The sequence below is a fragment of the Equus przewalskii genome, chromosome 19, assembly GCF_037783145.1.
Source record: "Equus przewalskii isolate Varuska chromosome 19, EquPr2, whole genome shotgun sequence".
NCBI classification, from domain to species: Eukaryota; Metazoa; Chordata; class Mammalia; order Perissodactyla; family Equidae; genus Equus; species Equus przewalskii.
The window spans coordinates 11,143,928-11,170,115 of NC_091849.1; the positions used below are offsets into that span (position 1 = coordinate 11,143,928).

Consider the following 26,188-nt stretch of genomic DNA (forward strand, 5'->3'; position numbering starts at 1 on the left):
CGGTTTCGGAGGATTACTAGTAGCAGTGTGAAGACGGAGCTCAGTTTACCAGGAGGACGCAACTGCAGTAAAGGCCTGCGCTAGGATAGAGGTTCTGGAAGGAAAGGAGGGGACACGTGGGACAGGTCAGGGCAGGTGTAGGAGCTAATTTTGAGGATGGGTGCGTGTAAGTTGCAAAAACCACCAGCTTGAGATATTGGGGGACATCTCTTTGAAAATATCCCCCAAAAAGTATTTGTCGAACACGTCTTATTCAGCGAATCCTTCCCGAGCCCGGACTGTGTGCCAGGCACTGTGCATGGCACCAAGGGTTCAATGATGATATTGTCCCTGCCCTCAAGGAGCCAGCAGACGGAAGGGACAAATAGTTATGCAAAGAAACATGGAAAACAGCTTGATGACGCTCTGCCAGGTTGAGTGAGAAGAGTGGGTGGGGTGGCGGGACGTGGGCGTGGAGGGGCTCTTGTGGGTCACGTGGAGGAGGACAGAGGGCTGCGCGCCACGGGGGAGCTGATTCAGCGAGCTGAGGAGCAACAGCGCCACAGCTCTCCTCACCCGGACCCTGTTGACTTTGTCCCACCACTGCAGGTCTCTGCCCAGCTCTGGACCACTGCTCTCCTCCTTTTGGACTCCCTCTTATTGGGGAGAGCCCCGAACCCCCCAGCGAACTCTGTTACCACCCTGTGGCCTCAGCCTCGTTGGTCATTTCCGACTTTCCTCTGTGCTCTAACCGTCCATCCTCCGCAGTGGCTCTTCCCAGGATTTTCTTCTATCCTCACCTTCCTTCCCCAGCAGGTTGTGTCCTGGCTTTTGTACTTTTACACGGAAGCCAACGGCATGAAGGCCTCCCAGCTCTTTGCATCCTTCCCCACCCTTCTGTGACAAGGAAGGAGTGAGGCCCATTCTTTCCAAGGTTCAGGGCTCCAGTGAGCTGCTTTCAGGGTGTGAGTTGTTCGAGGCCATAGATGACGATACAGTGATTGAGCAGTGAAGTCCTTGAGTATTTTTCCTGTAGAAACAAAGGGACCCAAAGCATCACTTGCCCAGCTGAGGGAGGGGCCTGGCCGCCTGATGCGTACCCTTCCCCTGCAGGTGCATTCAGACTTGCCCTTCAGCTGTTCAACACACACACACACACACACACACACACACACACCTCAGCTTAGCTCTCCCTTTTAGCAACTGCTGTAGCTGTTCCTTCATATCCCCAGTTTTAGACATTATGTTCATGTGATGTGTTTGGGTTATTTTTGGTTCTCATTCATTGTAAAGCCCCCTGCAATTTGCTGACTGCCTCCCACTGACCAAAACGAAGACCTTTTTCCATAGTTGCCCACCTGACCTCCTTGCAGCATTTGTGTAAATGTTGTCTTTCCTTGGCTTCTGGGACATCACTTTCTCCTCTTTCCCTGGCTGCTTTCTCAGCCCTGTTTCTGGTTAATTCTCTGGGAAATGCTGCCTTTCTCTTTGCTTTCTTGTCTCCCCATCTTCTTCCACGCACCAACAGCTTCCTGAGCCCCAGTGCATTTGCACCTGCCCACTAGACAAGCACCAAGTGGGTGTTGTGCACACACCTCAAACTGAAGGTGTCTGCATCTAGGTCTGCTCCTCTGCTGGCCCTGGCCCGTCCCAGTCCACGGCCTCTCCTGCTGAATTCATGGCATTCCCGTCCACTCCTGTCCGTAAGCTCAGAATCAGTGTTTGACTCTTTCCCCCTTCAAAGTTGTGTGGCATCTCCCAGTAAAATCTCCTCTGTGATCTAGCCTAGATTTTTCCCTAATTCTCTGGGGAAAATGCCGCAACGGTGCCTCTGCCCCTGGCTTCTCCCAGCTCTTCTTTGCCCAGTAACCACAAATGATCTGCCCACGATGCCCGTCTAGCCCACCATTCCCATTCTGAAACTGTGATGGCTCCCTGTTAGTGTGGCTCTCAAGGCTGCACGTGTTCAGCCTCATATTCTACTTCTTGCCCTATACTGAAGCCTCCTCTTTACTACTAGAAGTTTCTAGAATGTGCTATGACAGCATTGTCATCATGCCTCTCCACAACTATTATTGCTGCTTCTGCTGGAAACAGTCTTCACCCGATTCTCCCTCTAGTGAGCCCCTAAATGTGCTTCCGGGCCCGGCTCCAGTTCTGTTTCCTTACATGAGGTCCTCCCCACCTCCCGCCCCAGGTCCAGTTAACCAGCCCCTCCTCTGGGCTTGCTTAGTGACCTTGCTCATCTCTGACTTCACACACAGCTCACAGTGTGGTAATGGTTGGCTTACACGTCTGTGGCCTGATCCCCGTGTGCTCCTCAAGCCTTGTTCACCTTTGTGCCTTAGCAGAAATCTTAGCAATCTCAGGGATGGGCTCCTTCACGTTGTCAGAAACCAAAGGACAAGAGAATTTTGAGAGAGAGGCTGTTAACCCTTTCCAGTGTCGATGAAGTCAAGAAAGGTAGGAATAGGCCCTGAGTTCTTGGTCATTTTACCAAGGGAGCATGTGATGGTCAATCTTGTGTGTCAGTTTGGCTCGGCTCTGGGGCCAAGTTGTTTGGTTAAACACCAGCCTAGATATTGTGTGAAGCTATTTTTTAGATGTGATTAACATTTAAATCAGTAGACTTAGAGTAAAGCAGATTACCTTCCAAAATGTGGGTTGAATGCAATCAGTTGAAGGCCTTAAGAGCAAAGACTGAGTTTTCCTGAAGTTGCCTGAAGAAGCAGCAGTTCTGTCTCAAGATTGCAGCATAGGACCCTGCCTGAGTTTCCAGCCTATTGGGCTGCCCTGCAGGTTTCAGGCTCAAGGCTGCACCATCAACTCCTGCCCGATTTTCCAGTCTGCTGGCCTGTCCTACAGATTCCACACTTGCCAGCTCCCACTGGAGCTGAGCCAACTGCGTGAGCCAATTGCTGAAAATCACTCTCTCTCTGTCTCTCTCTCTCTATCTATATATCTCCTATTGGTTCTGTTTCTCCTGAGAACCCCAACTAATACAGAGTTTGTCAAACCCTGTGTCTCAAAGCCAGTGTAGCTGAGACCTTTCCCAGAAGCCTAAGGAAAGAAGCATGATGTGCATGCGTGTGTGTGTGTGTGTGTGTGTGAGGAAGGGCGGGGAGGGGTGTCAGAGTGGTGAGAATATATGGACAACAAGTGTCACTGAGTTCAGAATTTTGATGCTTTTTAGAAAACTAGTATGTGTAAGTAAAGTGATAAATCTCCAAGATGAAAAAACTCAGCTTTGCGTTAGGTCAAGGGTAGCTGGAAAGCTTGTTTCCACATGCACTGGGATTTATTGAGTGGGAGGCCCAGCTGTACTTGGTCCGGCTCTTACTTTTCTGGTCATTGAATGGTTTGATTCTCCTGTTTATGAGATGGTCATTATTACTGACCAGACAATGGAGAAACAAACGCAGCCTGGGTTCCAGAAGCCTGGTTACTGTTGGCTGGAGCTTCTATTACTGAGAATTCGGGTAAGCTAGGTGTTTGCCTTTCAGGTTTTCCACTGGGTCACTGGATTTCTTTCTTTATGTGGCCCAGGTGTGTTGGATTGTTATCACGGGATATGGTGGCTTCGTAACGTGTCGACTTGGCCCGGCTGACTCTGCTCCTGTATGTCTCTGGTGAGAGTGGGCCACGGAGAGTCCGGTGGGCGATCTGGAGGGCAGAGTAGTGGGCCTGCCGTGTTGCGGTGCACATGCGTCATTGCCCATCTGTGGACTCAGGTCGATGCTGTGAGGCAGACGCTGGGCCTGCAGCTGCTCCACCTTCCCTGATCCTCTGTCACTCCTCCTCCTGGCCTGGTGTGTGCATTATAGCTCTATGACACAGGCCCTGGCTTCTGCAGGACACCCTCATCACCAAGATCTGAGGCAACGAGACTGTCAGACAGCCCCCGTCCTCACGGGCTCCAGCTCATGCCGTGGTTCTAGCTTGCTCTTGGTCTTCCCCACGCTACACGCGTCCTCCCTCCCCGACTGCCTGCCCCGTGGACTTCAAGCTCCAGCATCAGACACGATGACAACAGCCTTACAGAGGCGGCTCAGTCACTCCCACAACTGTGTAAGGTCAAATCCCGTTATGGATATATGTGGATGTCTCCTAGTGGTTCTGCTTCTCAGATTGGACCCAACACACAGTGTGATAGTCCTTTTGTTATCACAAGGAGAAAAGAAATATACTTCAAAGTATAATGATTCACACACAGTCATGTCATTTTAATTGTTTTTGTCATTTTTCTCAAGCCGGGACTAGTAGAATGGTGGCGTGACCTGAATCAGTAATAAACAGTGGTCTCAGTGTTCACATTCAGTCCCCCATGTAAATGAGGGGTGACGGTGACTCCTGACACGTTTAGCAGTTGGTATACACAGCCCCTTCCTACAGAATGTGACAGCTGCCTGTTCTCCCTGCAGGAGGTGTCCCCTAACGTGAGCGTGAGAGCAGAGACTTTGTTTCCTTCACCCTTTGATTCCAAGCCTGGGGCAACGCCTGGCTCCCGAGAAAGACTTGCTTGAGGAATGGTGACTCCCCTAAGAATCCCAGGTGTGTAACCTCTGGAATCTCCTTGGACAAAGTTCCCTCCTTCTCTATATGGAGAATTCCTCACCCCTCAAAACTAAGCTCAGCCATTGCCTCCTTCAGGGAACTTTTCTTGGTAAGCTGGTTTCGATACTTCTTTTATAACGAAATGTTTCTCCATCGACTACACCAGACTGGGAACTCCAACGGCAGAGCATTCATCTGGGTCACATCTGTGTCTCGAGCATAATACATACCACTGGGCAAGGTAGACTTGATGACTTTTGCAGTTGAACTTCACTACTGTTTCCAGAGTTTGTCGAAGCCCATAGGACTAAACCAGCTTTCAAAAAATAAAGGCGAGTTCCACATGGACTATCTTAGGTAGAGTTCTTAAATCTTTCAGAGGAATCTGCACCTTCTATTTTTGTTACTAGGGCCACAGCCAACAGGACTGTTACATTCATTTCCCTCTAAGTATGTGACGTCGGTCTAGGCAAAACTGTGCATGATTTTTTCCTTTTGTTGTTCAATGCTCAGGAGTCACAGATTCAAACCCCTTTGGGGGTCAGCTAGGTTAATAGGCAAAATGTAAAAGGATGAGTGATGGTGACTGTGGCAGATACGAGAGCAGAGGCCCGTCTCAAGCTTGCAGGCTGGGTGGGGTGCGTGCGGACGCGAAGGTAGAGCACCAAGGACGCAGAGCCACCCAGGCTGCCACATGTGATTTGGCCTCAGACACGGTCCTAATGGGCTCCCAGTGGGTTGCTCCTAAGAGCCATGACTGCATTTACAAATTGCTCAAGGACGGTATGAATTTGATTGCCTTGTCCTTTTGGTGTCGTCATAATATTCCCTCAGCACAGTTTAAGGCAGAAAAATGACCTACAAATCAATAGTGTTTCCTCTTCTTTCCCCCATGATTGAAAGTCATCTTTTACTGAAGGTCAAGGGCTATTTTAGGTGACTGTAGTTAGTCTTGTAAGAGTGATTGTTTCTCTGCGTGCCCTGGAGTGGAACTCTTCTTTAAATATGTGAATGTAATTTGATTTCGAAGAAAGCCTGCTGTAATAAAAGCATACACTGAAATTTTCTTTATGTAAAGTAACTAAGAAATTCATTTAGTAGAACATTTATCATGTATAAGCAGCTTTTAATTTGCAACAGCAGTTATTAGGCCTTGCCATAGGGACAGGATTTATCTTTTTTTTTTTTTTTTTTTTGGTGAGGAAGATTGGCCCTGAGCTAACATCTGTTGCCAATCTTCCTCTTTTTTTTCCCTCCCCAAAGCCCCCCAACACATAGTTGTATGTCTTACTTGCAAGTCATTTCAGTTCTTCCATGTGAGATGCCACCACAGCATGGCTTGATGAGTGGTGTGTAGGTCCACACCCAGGATCCAAACTGGCAAAGCCCAGGCCGCTGAAGCAAAGTGTGTGAACTTAACCACTCTGCCATGGGGCGGCCCCCTTATCTTTCATTTTTAAGCACAAAGTTTTAATGAACTGGTTCTACCTGCTGTTTAAAATAATGAAAACCCAGTAGGTAACAGGAGGCTCTTTAAAATGCCCACTTTCCCCCTCAAACTCTAGCTCCCATCCAGAGAGTGAATGAAGTTTTGCGTCTTCAGTGCCAGCCTCTCATTCCCCGTGTCTTCCTGTCCAGTTCCCTCCCGGCTCCTGCCCCTCCTTAGTCTAGCCTGCCCCTGCCCCGTTACTATCCAGGAATTTAAGCAGCTCCCTAAGCAGACTTTGAGCACGTCTTGCGTAGCTTTCCTTTGCACCTGTGTCTGGTTCTCAACGTCCCATTCAAAACTCTACACTGACACAGTGACCCTCGGATCCGGCCCCAAGACCACGACTTGAGTCTCCCAGGCTTCACCATGGTCAAGTCCCGGCTCGCATGCCCGTCCTGGGCGGCTGCAGCCCCTGCCTGTCTGGGCGCTCTGCAAGGTGGGGTCCTTGGCTTCTGGCACCACGTGATGTTTGCACCTGATGTCTCCTCGACCAATGTGTGTCCCTCCCGTGTCAGTCTAGACAGCAATTCATTACCTGTTATAACCTTTATAGCCTCTGCTTATTGAATCGGTCTTCATTTTTTCTTGAATGACCATTTTCTGAATAGTTTAACTTGGTATAAGCATACTATGTAAAGGTAATCATGTTACATAAAAGCCCATTGCTTAGTGAAATGAAGGAATAATTAAACATCTAAAATTAATTGCTAAAATATCATTTTATTGTTTAAAAAAATTCCTGAGTAATAGGTCATTTGGAATACCTTGCAGGCACACATTTTAACTTCTCTAAAACAAATAAGAAAAATCACAACCTGCTTTACTTTAGTGTAAAAATCAATTTATTATACAACAATCACACAGAATGCTTTTTATCTACAAAGAAAAATGGCTTTCCCTGCCTCCCTCGCCACCCCAGTCATGATACCATGTTCTTAAGATGTAAGTTCTTTCAAAGGAAAACCAAAAAAGTGATATCCTTATTTTCCAAATAAGCCCCCAGGAACAGCATAAAATGATATTGGAAAGAACTAGAATGTTCTCTTACACACAAAGTGCTGTTCTGCCCATCACAGTAAATACCATTTTGCCTTAAAAATAAGAAATCCCTTTCTGATGGGGGTGGGGAGGTCTTTATCCCCCGATATGCCTAAATAGTTTAATATATAATTTTGATGGGTTGAAAATTTGTTTAATTCTATTAAGTAAATATTCTATTATTTTGTTAGTTTAAAAAATTGTGGGAATTATTAACAGATATGCTTACAATATTCATTTAAGTGTTTTCATTCCTATGAGTAAGAGGACATTTATTTGGGAAAAAACATTTGCCATAACAGATTATACACATTTTTTTTTCTAGAGTTTGTTTTAGGAAAATCACAAAGTAAACATTTTGTTTTTTTAAAGTTGCAACACTTAATGACAGCTTAAAATATTCACTTGATTCAAATATTGTGGCTAAGATAGTTCTGTGTATTTTTACCAGCCCTTGAATGGTTTAAGGCTATAAGTGTTTTATTAAGCTCCTCTAGAATTAAAGACCAAATTGGAAATAAGCATCCTGGAACCTCTAACTAAACTGAGCTTGACAGTGTAAACTACCCGAGTTTTCCCCTTTGATCTGAGAAGTTTCAAGCTGCCTTGACTTAGAGCTGCGTGACCCTGTCACTCTGAATGATGGCATCCCTGGCTGCTCGCAGACATGAAGCCCAGGAGGGCATCCAGAACCGCAGCAGTGCTGCCGAGTGGCGAGACTGGAGTGCCCCACTGACAATTAAGAATAAGCTGAATACAGTGAAGGACCAGGGATGTCCGAGTCTCATTTTTACCTGGAACCAACTAGGATAACAGATTTTAGCCCATGTTTGAGACCTAAAACTGAACTGGAGTCCAGTTGCTCCAAAGGGGCTTCTCCTTAGCCCAGCTTGTGTTCTGTCATAGAGGAGCAACAATAGTGAGACTCCAAGCTAGCCCTTATTTTACAGTGAGTTTCTGGGAGACAGTCCTCACAACACACAGTTGTAATGGGATGGAAGTGGGGGTTAAGCACCCTAGAGCAAATCAGTTTTAGAAAACTAGAGGAATCAATCCAAGAGCAAGTGGGCATCAGACAGAAGATGTCTGTGCAATGGAGATGGAGCAGCTGGCAGGGAAGGGGACGTCAGAGGACACAGCACAGTCACCAGGAGGGCTAGACTAGGATCGCTCACCTTTTGGAAAGGGGCCAGAATCCTGAGAGGGGAGTTGACAGGAAAGAGAAGTTAGCAGAGTCAGTACAATGTCAGTACAAAAGTCAGTGTTTTTTTAAAAAAAAAAAAAAACAGGAAAAATAATTTAAAAGCTCAGGGAAAAAAGAGCTCAGGGAAAAAAAATGGCAAAAAAAAAAAAGGACAGAACGGTGCCCCAAATGGACCGTAATGTGTTGGGGCAATGTGAAAGCGCCTTTCCGGCACTTAAGCATTTGATGTCAATGTTAAGACCTAAAAACTTATTTTAAAAAGGTAGGAAAGAATAAAGTGTCAAAATTGGCAAGTCTTGTTTTATCAGGTAGAAATAACAATTTTATAGGGTATCAAATCTTCAGAAAATAGTTTCCATTCTTGGTACAGTTTAATAGTAAATAACAGTCCTCCACTGAGGGAGAAAGACAATATTCATTAACACCTTCCTTTGCTCTTGTGCTGGGGTCTCAGCAGAGATCGCAGTACCCCAGCGGGGGAAGGACGTGCTGGGTTTGCCAAACGACTTTTCACCGTGGCTCGTTACCAGCCGTGGCTCGTTACCAGCCATGGCTCACTGCTGGGATCTTTCCATAGTCCTCCATCTTTTTCTTCCTACTTTCAAAAACTTGACCTGCAAAGTGATAGCCGGTATTTGGGGAGAATATTCACAAATAGGCTCACGAGAAATAGTTGACAAATTCAATGTCTATTTTGCGCCCCCGTTGCTCTGTTAATTCTGATTTATAAATATTCCAGGGATATATCATTCTAAGGAAAAGGGAAGACTGGGCTTGAGTTCCTGTTCAGAAAGGAAATGGGCATCCAGATTTAGATCCTGCTTGTAATACTGAGCGTTGTGTCTGTCTATATCCTAACCCAGGGGAACTTAACAGGAGAGGTAGGCATGAATATGTGAATAATTAAGGACACCAAATTAAAACGGAGAACTCCTACCCAAAGCCCCTGAGCTATGAGGGTTTGACAGAATATTTTTTTTCTTCCTAAAAAAACGAATCTTCAAAATAAAAAACAATACAAATTTCATTACCATATCATTAAGTTGAGAATTAAGAGCAGTTGTGGGAATTTGACAGACTCTAACTTAAGAGAGAAAAGTTGCTGGATTTCCCATTTATGATCCCATGTCAATATTTCCTGGGGTTGATTCTTAAAGGAACAAATGGGCTGATTACTTTATGCACTGACAATTATTGCTTAATATAGATTAGAACATACCCTGTATTTAGAAGACAATTAACATTTTGTTTTAAACATTTTAATCTGAACAAAACCCTAACTTTTTATTTGCAGACTTGCTGTGAAGAACACTGTTCCCTGTCTCCCGGCTTTGTCTGTGTATAAGGCGTTACGAGGACGTTTCTGGGGAGGGGTTCAGTCCCACCGAGAGGGGAGGATGAGAAGTGGCACCGATTCTGAGGTCTACAGAGCTCAGCCTCACCTCAATGCTGATGGAAGCATTCCGTTAACAGATTAACCTAACAGCAATATATTAACACATTTGGGTACAAATGATTTATAAACTCAAAAGAAATTAGTTTATGTCAAAACATATATAACTTTGAATTCAGTCTTTGCTTTAAAACAAGCGAATCTGTTAGGCTATTATGTATGCTTTGTCTGCCCCTCGACGTTACTGTGCCTTCTTGCCGATCACTCCGTTCGCTGCGGTCAAGTAGGCTTTGGAAAAACCATTCTTCACTTCTTTCCCTGCAGGTGGATCCTCCATGTCTTTCTTCACTGGCTTTTTTCGGTATGTCTGTTAGATGTGTACATTTGGAAGAGAAAAAGAAAACAGGATTCTTTAACAAGACCTTGTCTCTAAGGTGGCATATAGTCTAAAACAGGGCATGACTTTGTTAGATGCTGGACTTTCTAATAAGAATTCTTGTTTGCAGTATGACAATTTTTAAGCTTCTAGTTGAAAATAAAAATAAGGTAAAAACAAGATAAATGCATGAATTCTAATGAAAGGTTTCTTTCACCTTATCTACAGTACGTTACTGTTTTGTATTATGGGATTGGCATTAAAATTATTCTGCATTACTTGTTTACCTGGAAAGGATATAATTTTTTGCGCTTTTTAAAATTGAGGTGTAATTGATATACATGCTATTATTTCCAGGTGTGCAGCGCAATGCTTCGAGGTGTGTGTATTTCGGAAACAATCACGCAGTAAGTCTAGTTAAGAACCGTCACCGTACGCAGTTACACAATTTTCCTTCTCGTGATGAGAACCTTTAAGATCGACTCTCTTAGCAACTTTCAAATAGCCACTACAGTATGATTAACTAGAGTTGCCACGTGGTACATGACATTCCCAGGACTTATTTAAAGATATAATTTTTTAAAAATACAATTCAAGTGAAAAGTGCTGTTACTTGAAAAGTACTAGTACCTGGGACTCTGCCTTAGTTTTTGCACATCCTTCCTATACTGACAAAATACCTCATCTCATCTCATTTTCACCGTTTTTGTGTGTTAGGCAGTCATATTAACAAGGGTCAAGACTGAAAGTCTGTGCTTAGCCGTAATGGACTAGTGCTCAGTCTGAACCCACAGCAGGTTATAGCTGTTGAGCGCCCCGCTGCCAGGCCACACACTTCTCTTCCCGTTTCAGCCCCATGCACCAAAACGGCTCCCTGAGCTTTCCCTTAACCTTTTGCTTTTGTGTGTATGTGTGTGTGTGGCTTTGTTTGGTTCTATCAATGGTTATTTCTTTAGAAATCTCAAAGGAAACTTTTATCTCACAAAACACAAAGCCTCGCCAGTCCAACTTCAGAAACACAAGAGCTGAAAAGCTGTCAGAAGTTCCGTTCCCACAGCTGTGCTTCGTACAAAACTGCTATGGGCTGACTTTCAACAAGCGCACACTGGAAAATCAGAAAGCACTTGTTTGTCAGAAGAAGAAGAAAATACAGTTGAATACAATTTCAAAAGCACTGTTTTGAATATAAATGTGTGTTCTTGTTTTCCTGAAGCTTTGTTTCCCCAGCCCACAAAGGAGAGCACTTTAAAATCTCCAACCACCTGCGGCCTGTGCTCTGCTCTGCTTTCATCAGTTCTGCATAACGGAGTTGCTTTGAAATTGCATTTGAAGCGCTCTTCCATTTAAATTGTTAGTTAAGGGGCTGGCCCCGTGGCCGAGTGGTTAAGTTCGCGCGCTCTGCTGCAGGCGGCCCAGTGTTTCGTTGGTTCGAATCCTGGGCGCGGACATGGCACTGCTCATCAAACCACGCTGAGGCAGCGTCCCACATGCCATAACTAGAAGGACCCACAACTAAGAATATACAACTATGTACCGGGGGGCTTTGGGGAGAAAAAGGAAAAAAAATTAAAAATCTTAAATTGTTAGTTAAAAAGAAAATGACACTTCAGAAAAAGTCAAGGTGACCTTTACACACTGGTTTGCCTTAAAATAATTTTCTCCAAATAAACAGTGAGTCTACAACATCACAGTGGCTGATATGGAAACAATTTTTTAGTATTAAATTCATTTAGCCCACATTTTTCTCCATTCACATATATTTCCTGGATCTGTCTTACGATACACAGTGTTTAATTTTCAGACGTCAAGCTTCGGTCACATGGTGCAAATACATGATACAAATGCATAATATTGCTGTTAGAACTTTACATTCAGGCCTTGAGAAGGGTTTACTAGAATGCCCATGCACCATTCGCAGTAGTGTCCTTCAAGCAGCAGAAGGACTTGGGGAGAGGAGTTAGGAATGCAAGGTTCATGTTTTACTTTGTGCACCTCTAGCAATTGAATTTATCAACAAGCCTGTGCTGCTATATATGTTTAATATAAAATTAAACATATATAATGCAAAAGTGCACAATCTATTGTTTTAATGCTGAATATTTACATTTAACTTACCTGAACATAAAAATTTAAGAATAGGATGACTAATGTAAGCATGTACGAAGACTGGAAGATGAGACAGCCGAAGGGGAAGCCACACGGTTTCACGACAGCACTCATGGTATGCGTAATGGTGAGCACAAACTGCACCTGGAAGGGGGTGGAAAGGGCATCGTGGTGAGGGACTCAGCCCGAGCCATGTAAAAACCCCTCTGAAGTTCTATCCATTTAGAAACCAACTACAGTCATGCACTGTATAATAGCATTTCAGTCAAGGACAGACGGCATATGACATGGTGGTCCCATAAGGTTTGCACCATACAGCCTACATGTGGAACAGGCTATTCCATCCAGGTTTACCTAAGTACAATCTATGATGTTCACACAATGATGAATTCACCGAATGACACATTTCTCAGAACGGATCCTCGTTGTTAAGTGACACATGACTGTACTCTTACTCCCTAAATTTTGCAGGAATAAAACAAACGTGAAAATGCTGAAGCAGCCCACTAGCCTGTCCAGAAACTTTATTTGAAATTATATTAGTACGTATATATAATTGCCCATTAATTTTCTCATAGAAAAGTAGCAGTTGAAATTATTTAGATAAAAATGACTTAACAGAGACATTACCTTTAGAGTATATCTACATTTGAAAGCATGGAATAAACTAATTGAATTGCATACACAAAGAATGTTTTAACACAAGGTTTCACTCTTAAAAGGCCGTTTTTAGAGAAAAATAGGCAGCCTCATCACACTTAGAAAAGCCCCTGACTTCTAAGAAGACAAGTTCCTGTTTCCTTTCCCTCACCCATGAGAATGTTTGGGCGCTTCACATGGAGACGAGCTGAAAGAAGGGAGGACATACCAGCTGAGCCTGCGTGAGATATTTCTTCCACCAAAGGTACTTGTGCATAGACGGAAACACAGACAGCCCATAGTAGGAGTACATGAGAATGTGGATAAAACTGTTCAGTGTGGGTCCAAAGAAACCTGTAGAATGAGAGGATAACAATTCTCTTCTAGAAAGTAGCATTGTTCATTCTTCGTCAAGTGAGATTCTTCCTGTGCATAATTGAAGATGAATAACCAATATGGTGCTAACAAAATTCACACTAAAACTTTGCCCAGATTATCGTGCCTTTACTCCAGGATGCAGCAAAAGCCACCTAGACAGAAGGACCAACTGGGGAGAGCTTTTCAGTCAGAGCGCCAACCACACAGGGAATTCCTGATTTGCAAAGGCTTTACTGTCTCTTTAACTGTCATTACTATCAGCTAATCAGGGAGAAAAAGAAATGTTAGCTTAAAGCCGTGGCAGAATTTGAGAGAGAAGTGTCTTTGCTTTAGCTAAACCTTTGATGAGCCCTTTTGATTGTGGAAAGAGAGGCTTCAGTACGTGGCTGAAAAGGGTGCTAAAGAGTCTAGGAAAATTCGTTGCTCTTTAATTAATAAAATCCACTCAAAAGGGACCTAGGAAACCAGAGATCTGGGGAAGGTGAGAGAATACAGAGGAGAGAGAAGGTCCAGCAGGATGAGAAAAGGCTGAGACTGAGGAGAGACTAGGCAGTGAGCCCTTCCCAGTGGCTGGACCATCTCATGGACTTTTAGGACGAGGAACAGCTGAAATACAGTTTTAGGACATTTGCTGTGCTAAGCTGAGCTGCAGCATTCCCCCATCGTCTGACATCATCTTCACAAAATCTTCTCTATGACTGCCACCAACACGGGCAGATGGTGTTTCAGGAAACCAAGGAGAAAGGGCTAAGATCTGTGTTGGGTCAACTAAGGGTGAAAAAGATTTAGCTGCAAGAGGGGAGATGTCAGAGATGGATCATTTGTTGGAAACAGGGAACTGGCTGTTGTGAGGATTAAATCAATCAATATATGTAAAGTGCCTAGAACAAGGCCCGGCACAAAGTGAACACTATGTGTTGGCTTGGGATCCAGATGGCTGGTCTGTGAGCTGTCAGTCCTGCGCTAGAAGAGACTGTGGAGCTAGAGGACCCCTTATTCGCTATGTCCCCTTGGATGTCACTTTGACTATAAATTTTGATTTCCTCATCTGGAAATGGGTATAATAATAATTACCTCTTAAGGTTGTGCAGGGATTAGCTGAGGTGATGTAATACTATATAAACTAAGAGGCACTGCACATATGCTGCTTAATGAATCCATTTCAATTCCCTAGCCTGGTTTCTCAATCCCAGATTAGAGGTCCATTAGATAAATGCAGATCAATGAATAAGAACAAAAGGAACAATACCACCCCCATCTAGTAAGTTCTTAACAAACACTGGCTGGGATAACTTGTTAAGGAACTTGAATTTACATGAAAATCCAAATGTAGTTTCAGAGTACCAGGTAGCACAATATTAGTGATATTTCTTTACCCACCTGAGTTTTCATTTCCATCACTTAATGAAAAATGAGTAGTTGCAGCATATAATTTTTATAATCTATGTTGAGTAGAAATTGTCACACACTGTATTTTACTCTCAGGAATTCTATGTCTTTACATAGAGATTATTTGAGACTGACCTTTAGGTGCTTAGTGATTTGTAATGAATCGCTTGACAATCACAAAAAATACTTAAACTTGATAACTGTCCTTTGGTGTTGACTATGGTGTTGATTATAGTCTGTATACTGATTACAGCATAAGGCTATTATAGTCTTAATAACTAAACTCAAGAAACTAGATTCTGTCCAAGAGACGTGTGAAAAGCATCTCTTCCGGCCCCCTGCATCCCTGGCAATTTCCTTCTCCACACTGTAGCTTAAATTTGCATCTTCACAGTCACTGACGTATTCTAAACATCCTTGGAGTTTTTAAAAAATATCATCTCTACAAGATCCTAAATCCTAGGACAAATCATTTTGACTTAAGTTTTACCTGTTCTGATTTTTCATAGAATATTTTTAAATTCTTGGGTACAAGACAATATTGAATAGAAAAATACTGTTTTCTCTAGCTCAGTGTTTCTCAAACTGCAGGTCATAACAGACCCATTAGTGAATTGTGAAATCAATGTAAAGAGAGTTGTCATCAGCTTTTTAAAAAAGTGAAATAGAATTTTTAAAAAAATACTTCACACAGAGCCAGGGTAAATATTGTTTATGAAATTTGTTTCATACAAAATACATAGATATGGATGAGTGCATTGAGCTGTGATATTAAATGTATTTCTTATTGTAGTTCTCAGTAAAAAAAAATTGAAAGCCACCGTTTTGGTGTGTCACAGTGATGTGACTTTAATTTTTCAGAATGGAAAAACAAGCCCTAAAAGTTTAAATGACTCAATCTATACCACAGCCAAGTGGTGATTGTGGAAGATGTTATATTTACTTCTATAGCCTCAGGATTTGGAGTAAACCTGCTCTAGCTGGGGTATGTGCTTCTGGCCAGGGGACATTTGGTGCATGGAAAAGCAAATATTTTAAAAATTTAGGGTAACACTCAGATTTTGCCAGTATCAGAAACTAAATGGCCCCTGGCCACCCCGTGCTTCCCCCTGTGACAAAGCAGGCTACGCCTGGCCCCCCTGCCCGCCCTCCTGAGCAGCACGCAACGCTCAGCACAAGACTTACTCGAGGTCTCACAAGATCCATTACACAGAACGGAAAACTTGGAAAACGTAACAATAACTTACTTTGTCCACAAGGTATCCAGTTCAGAACACACCACCAGATGTTGAACATCGACGCATGATGGTATACATGAAGAAAAGTAATCTGACTGGTTTTTTTCCGCAAAACAAAGAAAATTGTGTCCAGGAACTCTATTAATTTGGAGAAGTAGTACCACCACAGCACCTTGGCCACCTATAGGAATTTTCCAACGGGAAGGAGGAAAGGTGAGCAAAGCAACGCTCCCGTGCTGCCCCTCTCAGCACGCTGCGTGTCGCCGTGCTTCACGAGCGGGCATTTCTCTCTCAAACTGTTGAAGAAGCATCTTACCTGGCGTCTTTGCCTCGTTTCCTCTTATTCCCAGCAATCCACCCCACTCTACTGAACATGAATTAATTTTCCAAAATACATATCTGATCAAGTTACTCCTCTGCACTTACAGAACCAAGTCCATGATTCCTAGGCTGACACAGGATCTTCCCCGGCTTACGCTGGCTGCTCTTTCCACCTCCCTCTCCAAGCACACCCCAAGGCATCCTGCATGCTATTAAAGTGGGCTGTTGGCTCCCCCTGGAGCCCCGCTGCCCTCTCTGCTCCGTGCCTCTTAATACTCCTCTCCCTGCATCCAACTCCCCTTCCTCCCTAGTGGCTGGCATGTACCTAGTCACCCTTTATTAACACTCCTCGTAAACGCCCCCTTCTCCCTGGGACTCTACCTAGTCCTCTCCTTGCTTTCCTCAGGCTGAATCAACTGTTTCTTCGTTTGTATTCCCAAACTACTTCCTGCCTCTATTATCAATAACCATAACAAAGGGTAGTTAGTGTTATGAATCTATCTTTTCCGATAGACGGTAAGTCACTTGCAGGCAGAGACTGTCTTGTTCCCCGTTGCTCAGTGCCTAGCACTCAACAGGAGAGCACTCCTGTTTGTGATAGTAGATCTCACTGTTCTCTATGCCTCTGATGCACAGATGTTTCATCTGGAATATCATACTACCCAGAGCAGTCTACGACTACTTCTCTCATGTCTCTTCCAAGAAAAGACTAAAAATCGAGATGCTCCCCTCCTCACCGACAGCAGCAGGCCACGATCACCACTTCCTGCCCCTCCTAGTCCCTTACACAGTCTCATCGACAGGAAGCGCCGTAGTTAAAGGTGCTAACAGTTAAACACACGAGGAGACAGTATAACAGGAACTTTGAAATTAGACTATCACGCCCTACTGCCTACTTCCCAAGAAGATAACCATAATGTGTGGTAGCATCCATCTTAATGTTTGAGGGAGTAATAACCTTCGAAAATATTAAACCAGAAATAAATACAATGACCTCTAGAGAACTGTGTGATATCCCCAAGTGCACTGGTCCATGACAATATATTAGAAATAAAACAGGTGCTTACTGTTTTGTATTATTGCTTTGTAGGTGTTTTAAAATGTTTATCCTAAAGATTTTAATTAAAAGGTTTCTACCATCTCTCTTATTAATAATCTGTTTTTTATTACAGAAATTTTTAAACACAAATGCAGGGAGAATCAGTATGACAAACCCACTGGTATCTACCACTGAACTTCAAAATTTTCAATATGACCCCAATTGCTGAATCAATTCTATTTCCCACCACTTTTTTGGGTGCAAGTGTAGCATTATAAGCAGATCCAAAATGTCATTTTATCTATAAAGCCTTCTAAAAGATGGGGAGACTTTGTTTTGTTTTAACATAACCACCATGACATTATCTTATCTGATAAAATTAATGTTTCCTTAATATCTTCTAATAGCCTAGTCCATGTTCAAATCTCCCTTTTTCAAAAATGTCTTTTTAGAATTGATTTGTCTAAATGAGGATGCAAACAAGGGCCAGCTTGCATCTGTTTGACGTGGTTCTTCAGTCTCTCCTCCTCAGTAATAGTTCCCTTTCCTTGTTCCTCCTTTTTCTTTCATGTCTCTTATCTCTTAAAAAAAAAAAAACAGATCAAGATCAAGGGGCTGGCCCGAAGGCATAGTAAAGTTCACATGCTCCACTTTGGTGGCCTGGGGTTCATGGGTTCAGATTCCAGGTGTGGACCTGCACACTGCTCATCAAGCCATGCTGTGGCAGCGTCCCACACACAAAATAAAGGAAGATTGGCAACAGATGTTAGCTCAGGGCCAATCTTTCTCAGCAAAAAAAAACCAGATCAATTTTTGCCTAACATCATGGATTTGGATGAGTGTTTCTTCCTAGTGTTATCTAACTTGTTTCTCCATCGCCCACATTTTCTGTAACTAGCAATGGGATATAGAGGCTTGGCTGGATTCAGGTTTAAGGTTTTTGGCAAGAGTACTTCATGGGTTGCTCTGTGTACTTCCTATCGCCTCACATCAAGGGGCACATAATCTCTGGCTATTCCACTGACATTCAGACAATCAGTGAGTCCAGGTGTTGACAGCCTAATTCAATCCTTATGAAGTTTCCATCACTTTCACCCAATAGTTTTACCATTTACAGATGACTGCTGTCTGGGTCCATTACTTCACTAGGAGCTGCAAAACACTGATTTTCTAATTCTCTTGTTACTTATACATTTTTCTCTTCTATAGAGAAGAACTCTTCCTCTTTATCTTTTTGGAAATTCACATATAAAAGCCAAGATAAATGTTTAATTCTTTCCCTTTAATTTGTTTTCTAGAATGAGCCGGTGTTCTAGCAACCTTCAAAAGGTAACAATGAGGGCTTTTCTTTGGATCATTTTAAACTCATGGTTTTTAATAAATTTAAAATGTTTCAATCCACTCCGGTCAGTTATCTTTTTGATACTCAGACTGTCCCATCCTTAGCAGTAGAAGTCTCTTCAAGGTGGCTCCTATCTTTTTGTCATTACCCTAGCAGTCTTGGACAGCTTCCTTACTTTCTGTCACAAGATGTCCTAGATTCTTCTTACGTACATTTCCCACCCCAAACCAGGAACTGGCCAATTCTCTAAGAATCCTAATCCCTTCTGCTGAAAAATTATATTTAGAGAGCACACTTCATTGCTCGTTGTACTGGTTGTCATAAACAAGGGCTTTTCTGTACACAGCTAAAAAACATGTTTTGGTTTTATAAAGAATAAAGTTAATTCTGATATTTCCTATTTGAGTCTATGATTACTGGGTTTTAGTTTAACTTTTTTATTGGTATCTCTTTTCTTCTCTGTTTCAAATATTAGTTGTAACGATATTATTATATACTTACTTTATCCTTCAGTGTACCTATAAGTCTCAAAAAAGCAATACAATATTTTTATTAGTAATAGCAAACAAAAAATTACTGAATACTGTTAAGATATATCTCACCAGGGATGTCCAGTCAAAACACTGTATTTTAAAGTCACTTGAAATAATCATTCTTTAGATGGTTATGTCACCAACTTAATATATGGGTAGATTCATTTATATTAGTTTATTTCCATGTTTTTTGGGGGGAGGCTGCGTTACTTTCTGTTTAAATTTAATTTTGTTTTCTAACACTTAATGAGTCAAAAACCAAACATACAAAGCACATCCAGAGAAGTCTGGCTTCCATCCCTATCCCCTCTATCCTGTTTCCTCCCCTAAAAGGAAACAAAACATTTTCTTAGCTTTTGGTTTATTCTGCAGATGTTTCTTTTAAAAACACAAGCAAATACACACACACATATATTCATATCATTTCTTGCACAAAAGCTGCTATACCATGAACGTGGCCTGCAGGCTGCTTTTTTTCACTTAGACATGTCCTGGAGATCATTCTGCCCCAGTGTAGGGGTCGTCCTCACTCCATGTTGCAAAGGGAACCATTACGTGGACATGCCATGGTGTACTCAGCCAGTCCCCATAGTTGGACATTTGGAAAACATCTTTGTGACCAAGCATTTCTATGAGAACAGGAGTCCCTTTCTTCTCTAATCTCAGCCCCCACCCTCATATCTGGAAGGGGAAAGCCTTCTCTCCCCTCAGTGAGAAATGGTTGCAGATAGCTGGTTTACTTCTCAGGACTCACCCGGATATCAGCTTCGCCCGCACTGGCAAGATCCTGACACTGTAAGTTGTAGCCTCCTTCCCAACTGGAGAGAACAAGCTGCCAGAGAAACAGGAAGGGGAAATCAACACAAGAGCCTGGACAAAACGGAATTTGCCATTCATGTTTCCGACTGGCATCTACTCAAGGTTTAAGTAGAAATCTCCAAGAATTGGGGTTTGACTCGATCCTGTCCTCAAACACACATTATCAAAGGATTTAATTCTTGCTGTCAAACTGCTATCAATGGTTATATTCCTTAATTAATATATTTCTATCCTTTATATTGGCTTATATATCAATATTTATCTTATTTTATCATCAATTATATTATGAGGTACATATTTACCATTTTACAGATATGAAAGCCAGGGCTCAGAAAGGTTCTTAAACTGTTTTCTTCATTCTGTTTATGCTACATGGTAATCAATCATTTGTGTGATTATAATTGATTAATGTCTATATTCTCCATTATGCACAAAAAACAAAAAGCTCCATAAAATCTATGCCTCCTCTTTTGCTCATCTTTGTATCTACAGTTCCTTGCCCGATGCCTGACACACAGAAAGCGCTCAATACATATATGATGAGTTAATGACTTGCTCAAGCTTATATGGCTGGAAAGTGGTAGAGCAATAACTGGAATTCAGACCTTCTACTTCCTTGTCTAGTGTTCTTTCCACAACATCATAAGAAAATGAGCTTTTTCATTCTTTGTAGAAAATTCCGCAAAAGAAGTTTTCTCCTTTCTTTCCCACTATTACTGAAGAAACTTAAAATTCTAGAATATAAGGCATTTGGACTTGATTTACATAAGGTATTATACTATATGCAAGAGCCTATTTTCTGTTGCTTATCAGAAATGCATAAAGGTATAGAATGGTTAAAATACATGTGCAGAGCAGGGAGGGATGGGATGTTAATGAACTGGACATTAAAGAGATGAACTACTCAAAACATTTAGGATGCTTTAGAACTTCGGTGAGTCTTTTCTCCACCATCCTGACTTACCACCTCTCTGTCCTTCCAACAAAAGCACCTTCCAGTTAACATCAGGATAATTATAGATTGTCATGAAAAGGAATCTAGTGAAAGTAAGACAGACTGAATTCTCCTGATAGGGTCTATTACAAATCAGGTTATCCCCCACCCTCCCCAGAGCTTTATGTGCCTGGTTCCCAAGTGGGAACCACTGATAGGCTAGAGGGGATCTAGGAAAACCTAAAAGTATATGAAAATTTGTATGTTGGTGCATTTTGCAAAATAAGAAAGCTGTTTAACTTTCTGCAGAAAGATTAACTGAAAAGCTCTATGGTCAGGCTGTAGTTTTGTAGTAAGGGGCTCTAGTCTCTACTTTGTTTACTGACAATAAAGTAGTGGGAGAGGATAGGCCGTATTCTCTATTACCCCATGACATTTCCTTCTTTAGTCAGGTTTATCCAGGCTGTCCCCCACACCTGTGGCACCTGGGCAGAAGCACTTGACAACTTAATAACTAAGTAGTAGAACTAAGCAGCCTATCTTAATACTGGAGGCTCTATCGGCCGCCCCCTGGACCATTCCTAATCCCCTAGCTGCGCTGGTGTACAGGAGCCATCCAACCTATGTACTGAAGAAAAGGAAACCAGGCTGTCAAACAGGATTAGCCTTAAGGAGTTGTGGGCTAACTCACTCCAAAATATGTCTAGAATCCACTGGCTTCTCCCCATCTCCACCACCTTAATCCAGGCCTCCAGCATCTGCTGACTCTAGTTCTGCACTCGTCTCCTAACTGGACTCTTTGCTTCCATTCTTGCCCCCAACTCACTCTCATAGTACACTTTCCATGCAGCAGCCAGAATAATCTATTTTAAAAGGGAAATCATATCACTCCCCTCATTAAAATCCTCCACAATGGCTTTCTGTTATAATTAGAATAAAAGCCAAATCCCTGACAAGGCTCTATGTCATCTGCCACCTCTCCACCTCATCTTGAATCCTTCTCTCCTCTGTCCACTGGGTCCCACCTACATGGCTTCCTTTTATGGTCCTTGAACACCCCAAGCTTGTTTCTGCCCCAAGGCCTTTACACTTGCTGCTCCTTCTGCATCAACATGCTCTCCCCAGATCTTTATTTCCTGGCTTATTTTCATCATTCAGTCTCAGCTCAAACATCACCTCCTCAGAGAGGCATTCCTGCCCCACCACCAGCCCATCACTCTTTATCACACTAGGGCAAAGGCTTTGTTGTGGAATCTAGAATAGAATCTGAAACAGTGTAAGAAATCAATACGTATTTGTTGAAAGAACGTTAATAAGTTTAGCAGTAACTTCCTGGCCTAAGCAAACATCTGGCCGGGGCATAACAGGGTAGCAAGGTTAAATCAACCTGTCACTCGACTAGTGTCTATTAAGCATACCCCAAAAGAGTCAGAGAAAAAACCTGATGCCTGACCTGAAAGCTTACAACCAGGGGAGACTGGGAGGCAATCAACCATAGTGATTTTGAATCAAGAGACATAAAAGTGTGAGAAGAGAAACAGACACAATTCGTTGCAGGAATGAGCTCGGTGCACATGTTCTCCCTAAAAAACACAGAAACCATTTACTTGGTTGTTCAAATACTAAACTGTTGTTCTTGTTCCTGTTGATGGTGACTGATACTCACTTTAAAACTTACCAAGCCTTTTCACATTTACTAAGTCCTCCTTGTGCTGGTCTGTGAGCTCTTCAAGTACAGAAACCATGTCTTACCCACCTTGGCATCCCCTGGGCTCAGTGCAGTTCACACACCTAGAAGGGACTCACTGGAAGCTGGCGAAACAGACTGATAAACCCTTACAACTCACTCGTGAGTTAAGTAGGACAAATAGCACATCTTCTTGTTACAGATAAGTTGCCTAAGGTTCAGAGAGTCTAAGTAACTCCTCTAAAACTACAGAGAAAGTGACAGAGCTGACACTTGAGTTTGGGTCTTCCGACACTACCCCCCAGCTTCCAGCAGGGATTGGAGCTTCCAACGGAGTCAGACCTTCAGGCTGGCCCTCCTGACGCAGCTGCCACTTCTGAAAACAATTTGGGGAAGAGTACCTTTCCCTTTGTGATAAAGAGACACTAACCCCATGAATTACCATCTTGCAAGCTCATCTAGGGAACTAAAATTCACCTGGTAGAGAACCTAAAATAAAAATTCCCCTTTCAGAGGCAGGTAAATTAGTGAGCACCTGTGTGATATGATTTCCAAGTTGTGAGCATTCTTTTCCTGACCCCAGATTCCATCTTCTGTGCTCTGATGCCTAAAATTCCATTATTAGACTTTCATTACAATCGTTTAAGGTAATGGTTATTAACAATTATTAGAATGGTGCATATTAGACTAATGCACAGATTAAATTCTATCAGTGAGAGGACCTATATTTTAGGCAAGGATTTATTTTCTTTGAGAATTCAAGGGCACCAGGAAGGGAACTATCCCTGCCCTGTCATCAGACATTTATAACTTACATGAATGATTTTATCCTAACTTTTCCCTAAAAAAGATTTTGTTATGTTTTGTTCTCTTTTTCTTTCTGGGGCTGCTCGCTAGAGCAGCTTTATTAACCCTTTTAGATCTTCCCTTGTATTTTGGTAAACTAACCTTTGGTTGGATGGGCAGGGGAATCATTACTTGTTCTTTTTCTTGTAAAATTTCTTGGGTTTGGCACCTGACACAGGAATGGGGAGTGCACGAGGGCAGCTAGAGCTGAGCTGGGATGTCAACTCAGCCTCCAGAATTAGTGCTGAGAACAGCTATGCCACTGTCAGTGTCCAAAGATGCGGGAGTATTCTGGAAGGGACTATGTATTTGTATTTCAGTCAGACTAACTTCATTCGCTATTTAATTTAAAAAAGGACTCTGTTACACAATAGCTGTCTATTCTCAGGCAAATCATATAACTTTTCTAAGCCTCAGTATCATAACCTGAAAAAGGATAAAATTACAACATGTTCTTTAAAGGCCCTTTCAGATCTAAATTATGATTTTAAATTATAATGAAAGACTAAGGACTAAAGAAATAGCCCTCAATTGGAATAAGAAAAATCCAAGTTAGAAACAAAGACTTCTAGGACTTTGGGAAGGAATATCAAATGCTGGAACAAGTTCTTGAGATCTTAAAGAACAGTATCGATAGCAACGTTGGATAGTTCCGGTATGCTAGATTTAACTGCTTCTAGAAATCACTCAGTTACCGGACTCCAGCTTTAGCTACATAAATACTTACCTCTACCAGCATATATAGGGAGAGAAGTGTGATTCCGAGATTATACGAGGTGAGAATACCTCTGAGGGAAAGAGCAGGCCTGTTCTTCATATATTTGTTACCCAGCCATATTGAAAGCAGATATATGACAGTAAGGAAAAAGGTAGGAAGGTAAGAGTCCAACATGAACCATCCTCTGACTCGAGAATCTGAAAAGAAACACAAACAGTGAGAATCCTGAAGAGTAACATTTCTGTTTAGTTATAAGATATTTCACATATGTTTCATCTGTACATACCAAATACATCAGGGAACACCATGACACAGCATTAAGTAAGCTGGATTTGGGTTATGGTTCAGAAGAAGAAACCAGTGGGGCTGGAATAGTAAAGGAAGGTTTCATGGAGCAAACAGGAATTAAGCAGAACACTGTGTGACACAGAAAAGTGATAAAGGTGGGAAGTAACGGTTCTTGAACGTCTACTTTGGAACAGTTTTTATGTGTATTTACCCTAACCCAAAAATATGAAGTAAGTACTCTTAGGCCATTTTATGGATGAAAAAACAGCTCAGAAAGCTTTAGTAACTTACAAAATGCCAGACAACATCGGCAGCAGAGTCAGGATTTCAATTCACATCTGACTCCCAGCCCATTAGACCTGCTGCTGCTTCCCGTGGAGGAGATCTGAGTAGGCAGGAGAGAAGGGACATTGACACTGAATTCTAATTGCTGAAACCCACCCTCCCCAGCATTTGCTTATGATCTTTGTGCATTAAACCAGGAATAGGTTTAGAGTTCAGCAGATCCAAACACCGCAATGGGATTACAGAACGGCAAGTGCGGGAAGTTGAAGATGATGAAGGCAAAGCCTTAGAGCTGATGATTCAGAACTGAGAGCAGAAAATAAAACCAAGGACCCAAACTTGACCATGGACTAGAAGTACAAACAGCCAGGAGGCAAGAACCTGGACACATCAAGTGTGCCTTACACTGGAGAGTGAAAATGTAAAAACCTAAGTAAAACACACATAATAGATCTATAATACAATTAGTAATACCTGAAAATAACTGTAGGCACAAAATAATTTTTGTTCTCTACTCTGCTCTTTTTGTTGTTGTTTAAAGAAAGAAAATGATTTGGCCCAGAATTATAAAAAATTGCATGCTGCTTTTTAATCTCCATAAATAGAGGTGAAAGGAGCTGGTTTCTCCAGCAGATAATGCTCTTTTCTTGATCTCTCTGGTTCTCCCACAGTCCAGTCCCTCTTTCTTCTCTACTCTACTCCGTTGATCCCCAGCCTCTCTTTAAACCACCCTGCCCGACAGACAGTTCCACTTCTACGAGCAAAGTGCCTTCTCAAGCTCTAACTGTCCCATCACTTATTCTGTAAACTCTCATTTGTGATAAAGATAAGAAAGGTGCCCTTCTCAGCATTCATGGGACTAACAGATATCAGCTTTCTATAGCTAGCTGGTAATCACGTGCCATACAAGTCTGTGCTCTCTGCCGCTTCCAAATGTTCGTCTCCACATCTAAATCCTCCTACTCCTCTAGGGCCCAGATAAAGTCCTGCCTGCAGAGGGCGGCAGCCACTTCCTCCTGTTCTTTTGTAACTACAGCTCCTCGTCTGCATTACAAAATAATGATTATTATTTTATAATTTACTTGTTACTATGGCTATAACACTATCATTATAACTCACACTTACTGAGCACTTATCTGTGCCAGACACTCTTCTAAAGCCTTTCACGTGTTAACCTATTTAATTCTCAAAGCAATCTTATTATGTAGGTGATATTACTTTTTAACAGCTTTATTGAGGTATATGACTGATATACAAAGAACTGCATATATTTAATGTGTACAATTTGATGAGTTTGGACATATGCAAACACTCGTGATGCCATCACCACAGTCAAGGGGACAGTTTTATTATAGGTAAAAGTACTATCTGCAGTTTATGGTTGAGAAAAATTGAGCCACAGAGGTGAAAAAGTCAAATAACTTGCATTAAACTGCTACCGTAGGAAGGGGCGGAGCAAAATGGCGGCGTGAGCTGACCCGGGATTCTCTCCCCTCCAAAATACAGCAAAAGATTGGAAGAACTGAATTTCAGAGAAGAAACATAATGCCAGCTCGTTAGAGACCTACAATACCAAGAAGGCGGAGATCATAA

General features: G+C 42.3%; 1 protein-coding gene across 4 annotated transcripts in view; it reads right to left on the reverse strand.

The window, feature by feature from the left end:
- Positions 1-6,841: 6,841 nt before the first annotated feature.
- The window catches only part of ELOVL2 (ELOVL fatty acid elongase 2), a 60,200-nt gene continuing 40,853 nt past the window's right edge, over positions 6,842-26,188 (reverse strand). For 2 of the 4 annotated variants that reach the window (XM_070584056.1, XM_070584057.1), the window contains exons 3-9: positions 24,602-24,695; positions 24,032-24,219; positions 19,773-19,850; positions 15,793-15,964; positions 13,008-13,132; positions 12,149-12,283; positions 6,842-10,024 (exon numbers count right to left, since the gene is read on the reverse strand). In XM_070584056.1, the coding sequence (XP_070440157.1) occupies positions 9,899-10,024; positions 12,149-12,283; positions 13,008-13,132; positions 15,793-15,964; positions 19,773-19,850; positions 24,032-24,196 (801 nt within the window). In that variant the 5' untranslated portion in view covers positions 24,197-24,219; positions 24,602-24,695 and the 3' untranslated portion in view covers positions 6,842-9,898. The remainder of the gene's footprint in view (positions 10,025-12,148; positions 12,284-13,007; positions 13,133-15,792; positions 15,965-19,772; positions 19,851-24,031; positions 24,220-24,601; positions 24,696-26,188) is intronic. The other 2 variants (XM_070584060.1, XM_070584055.1) reach the window with 1 other exon arrangement.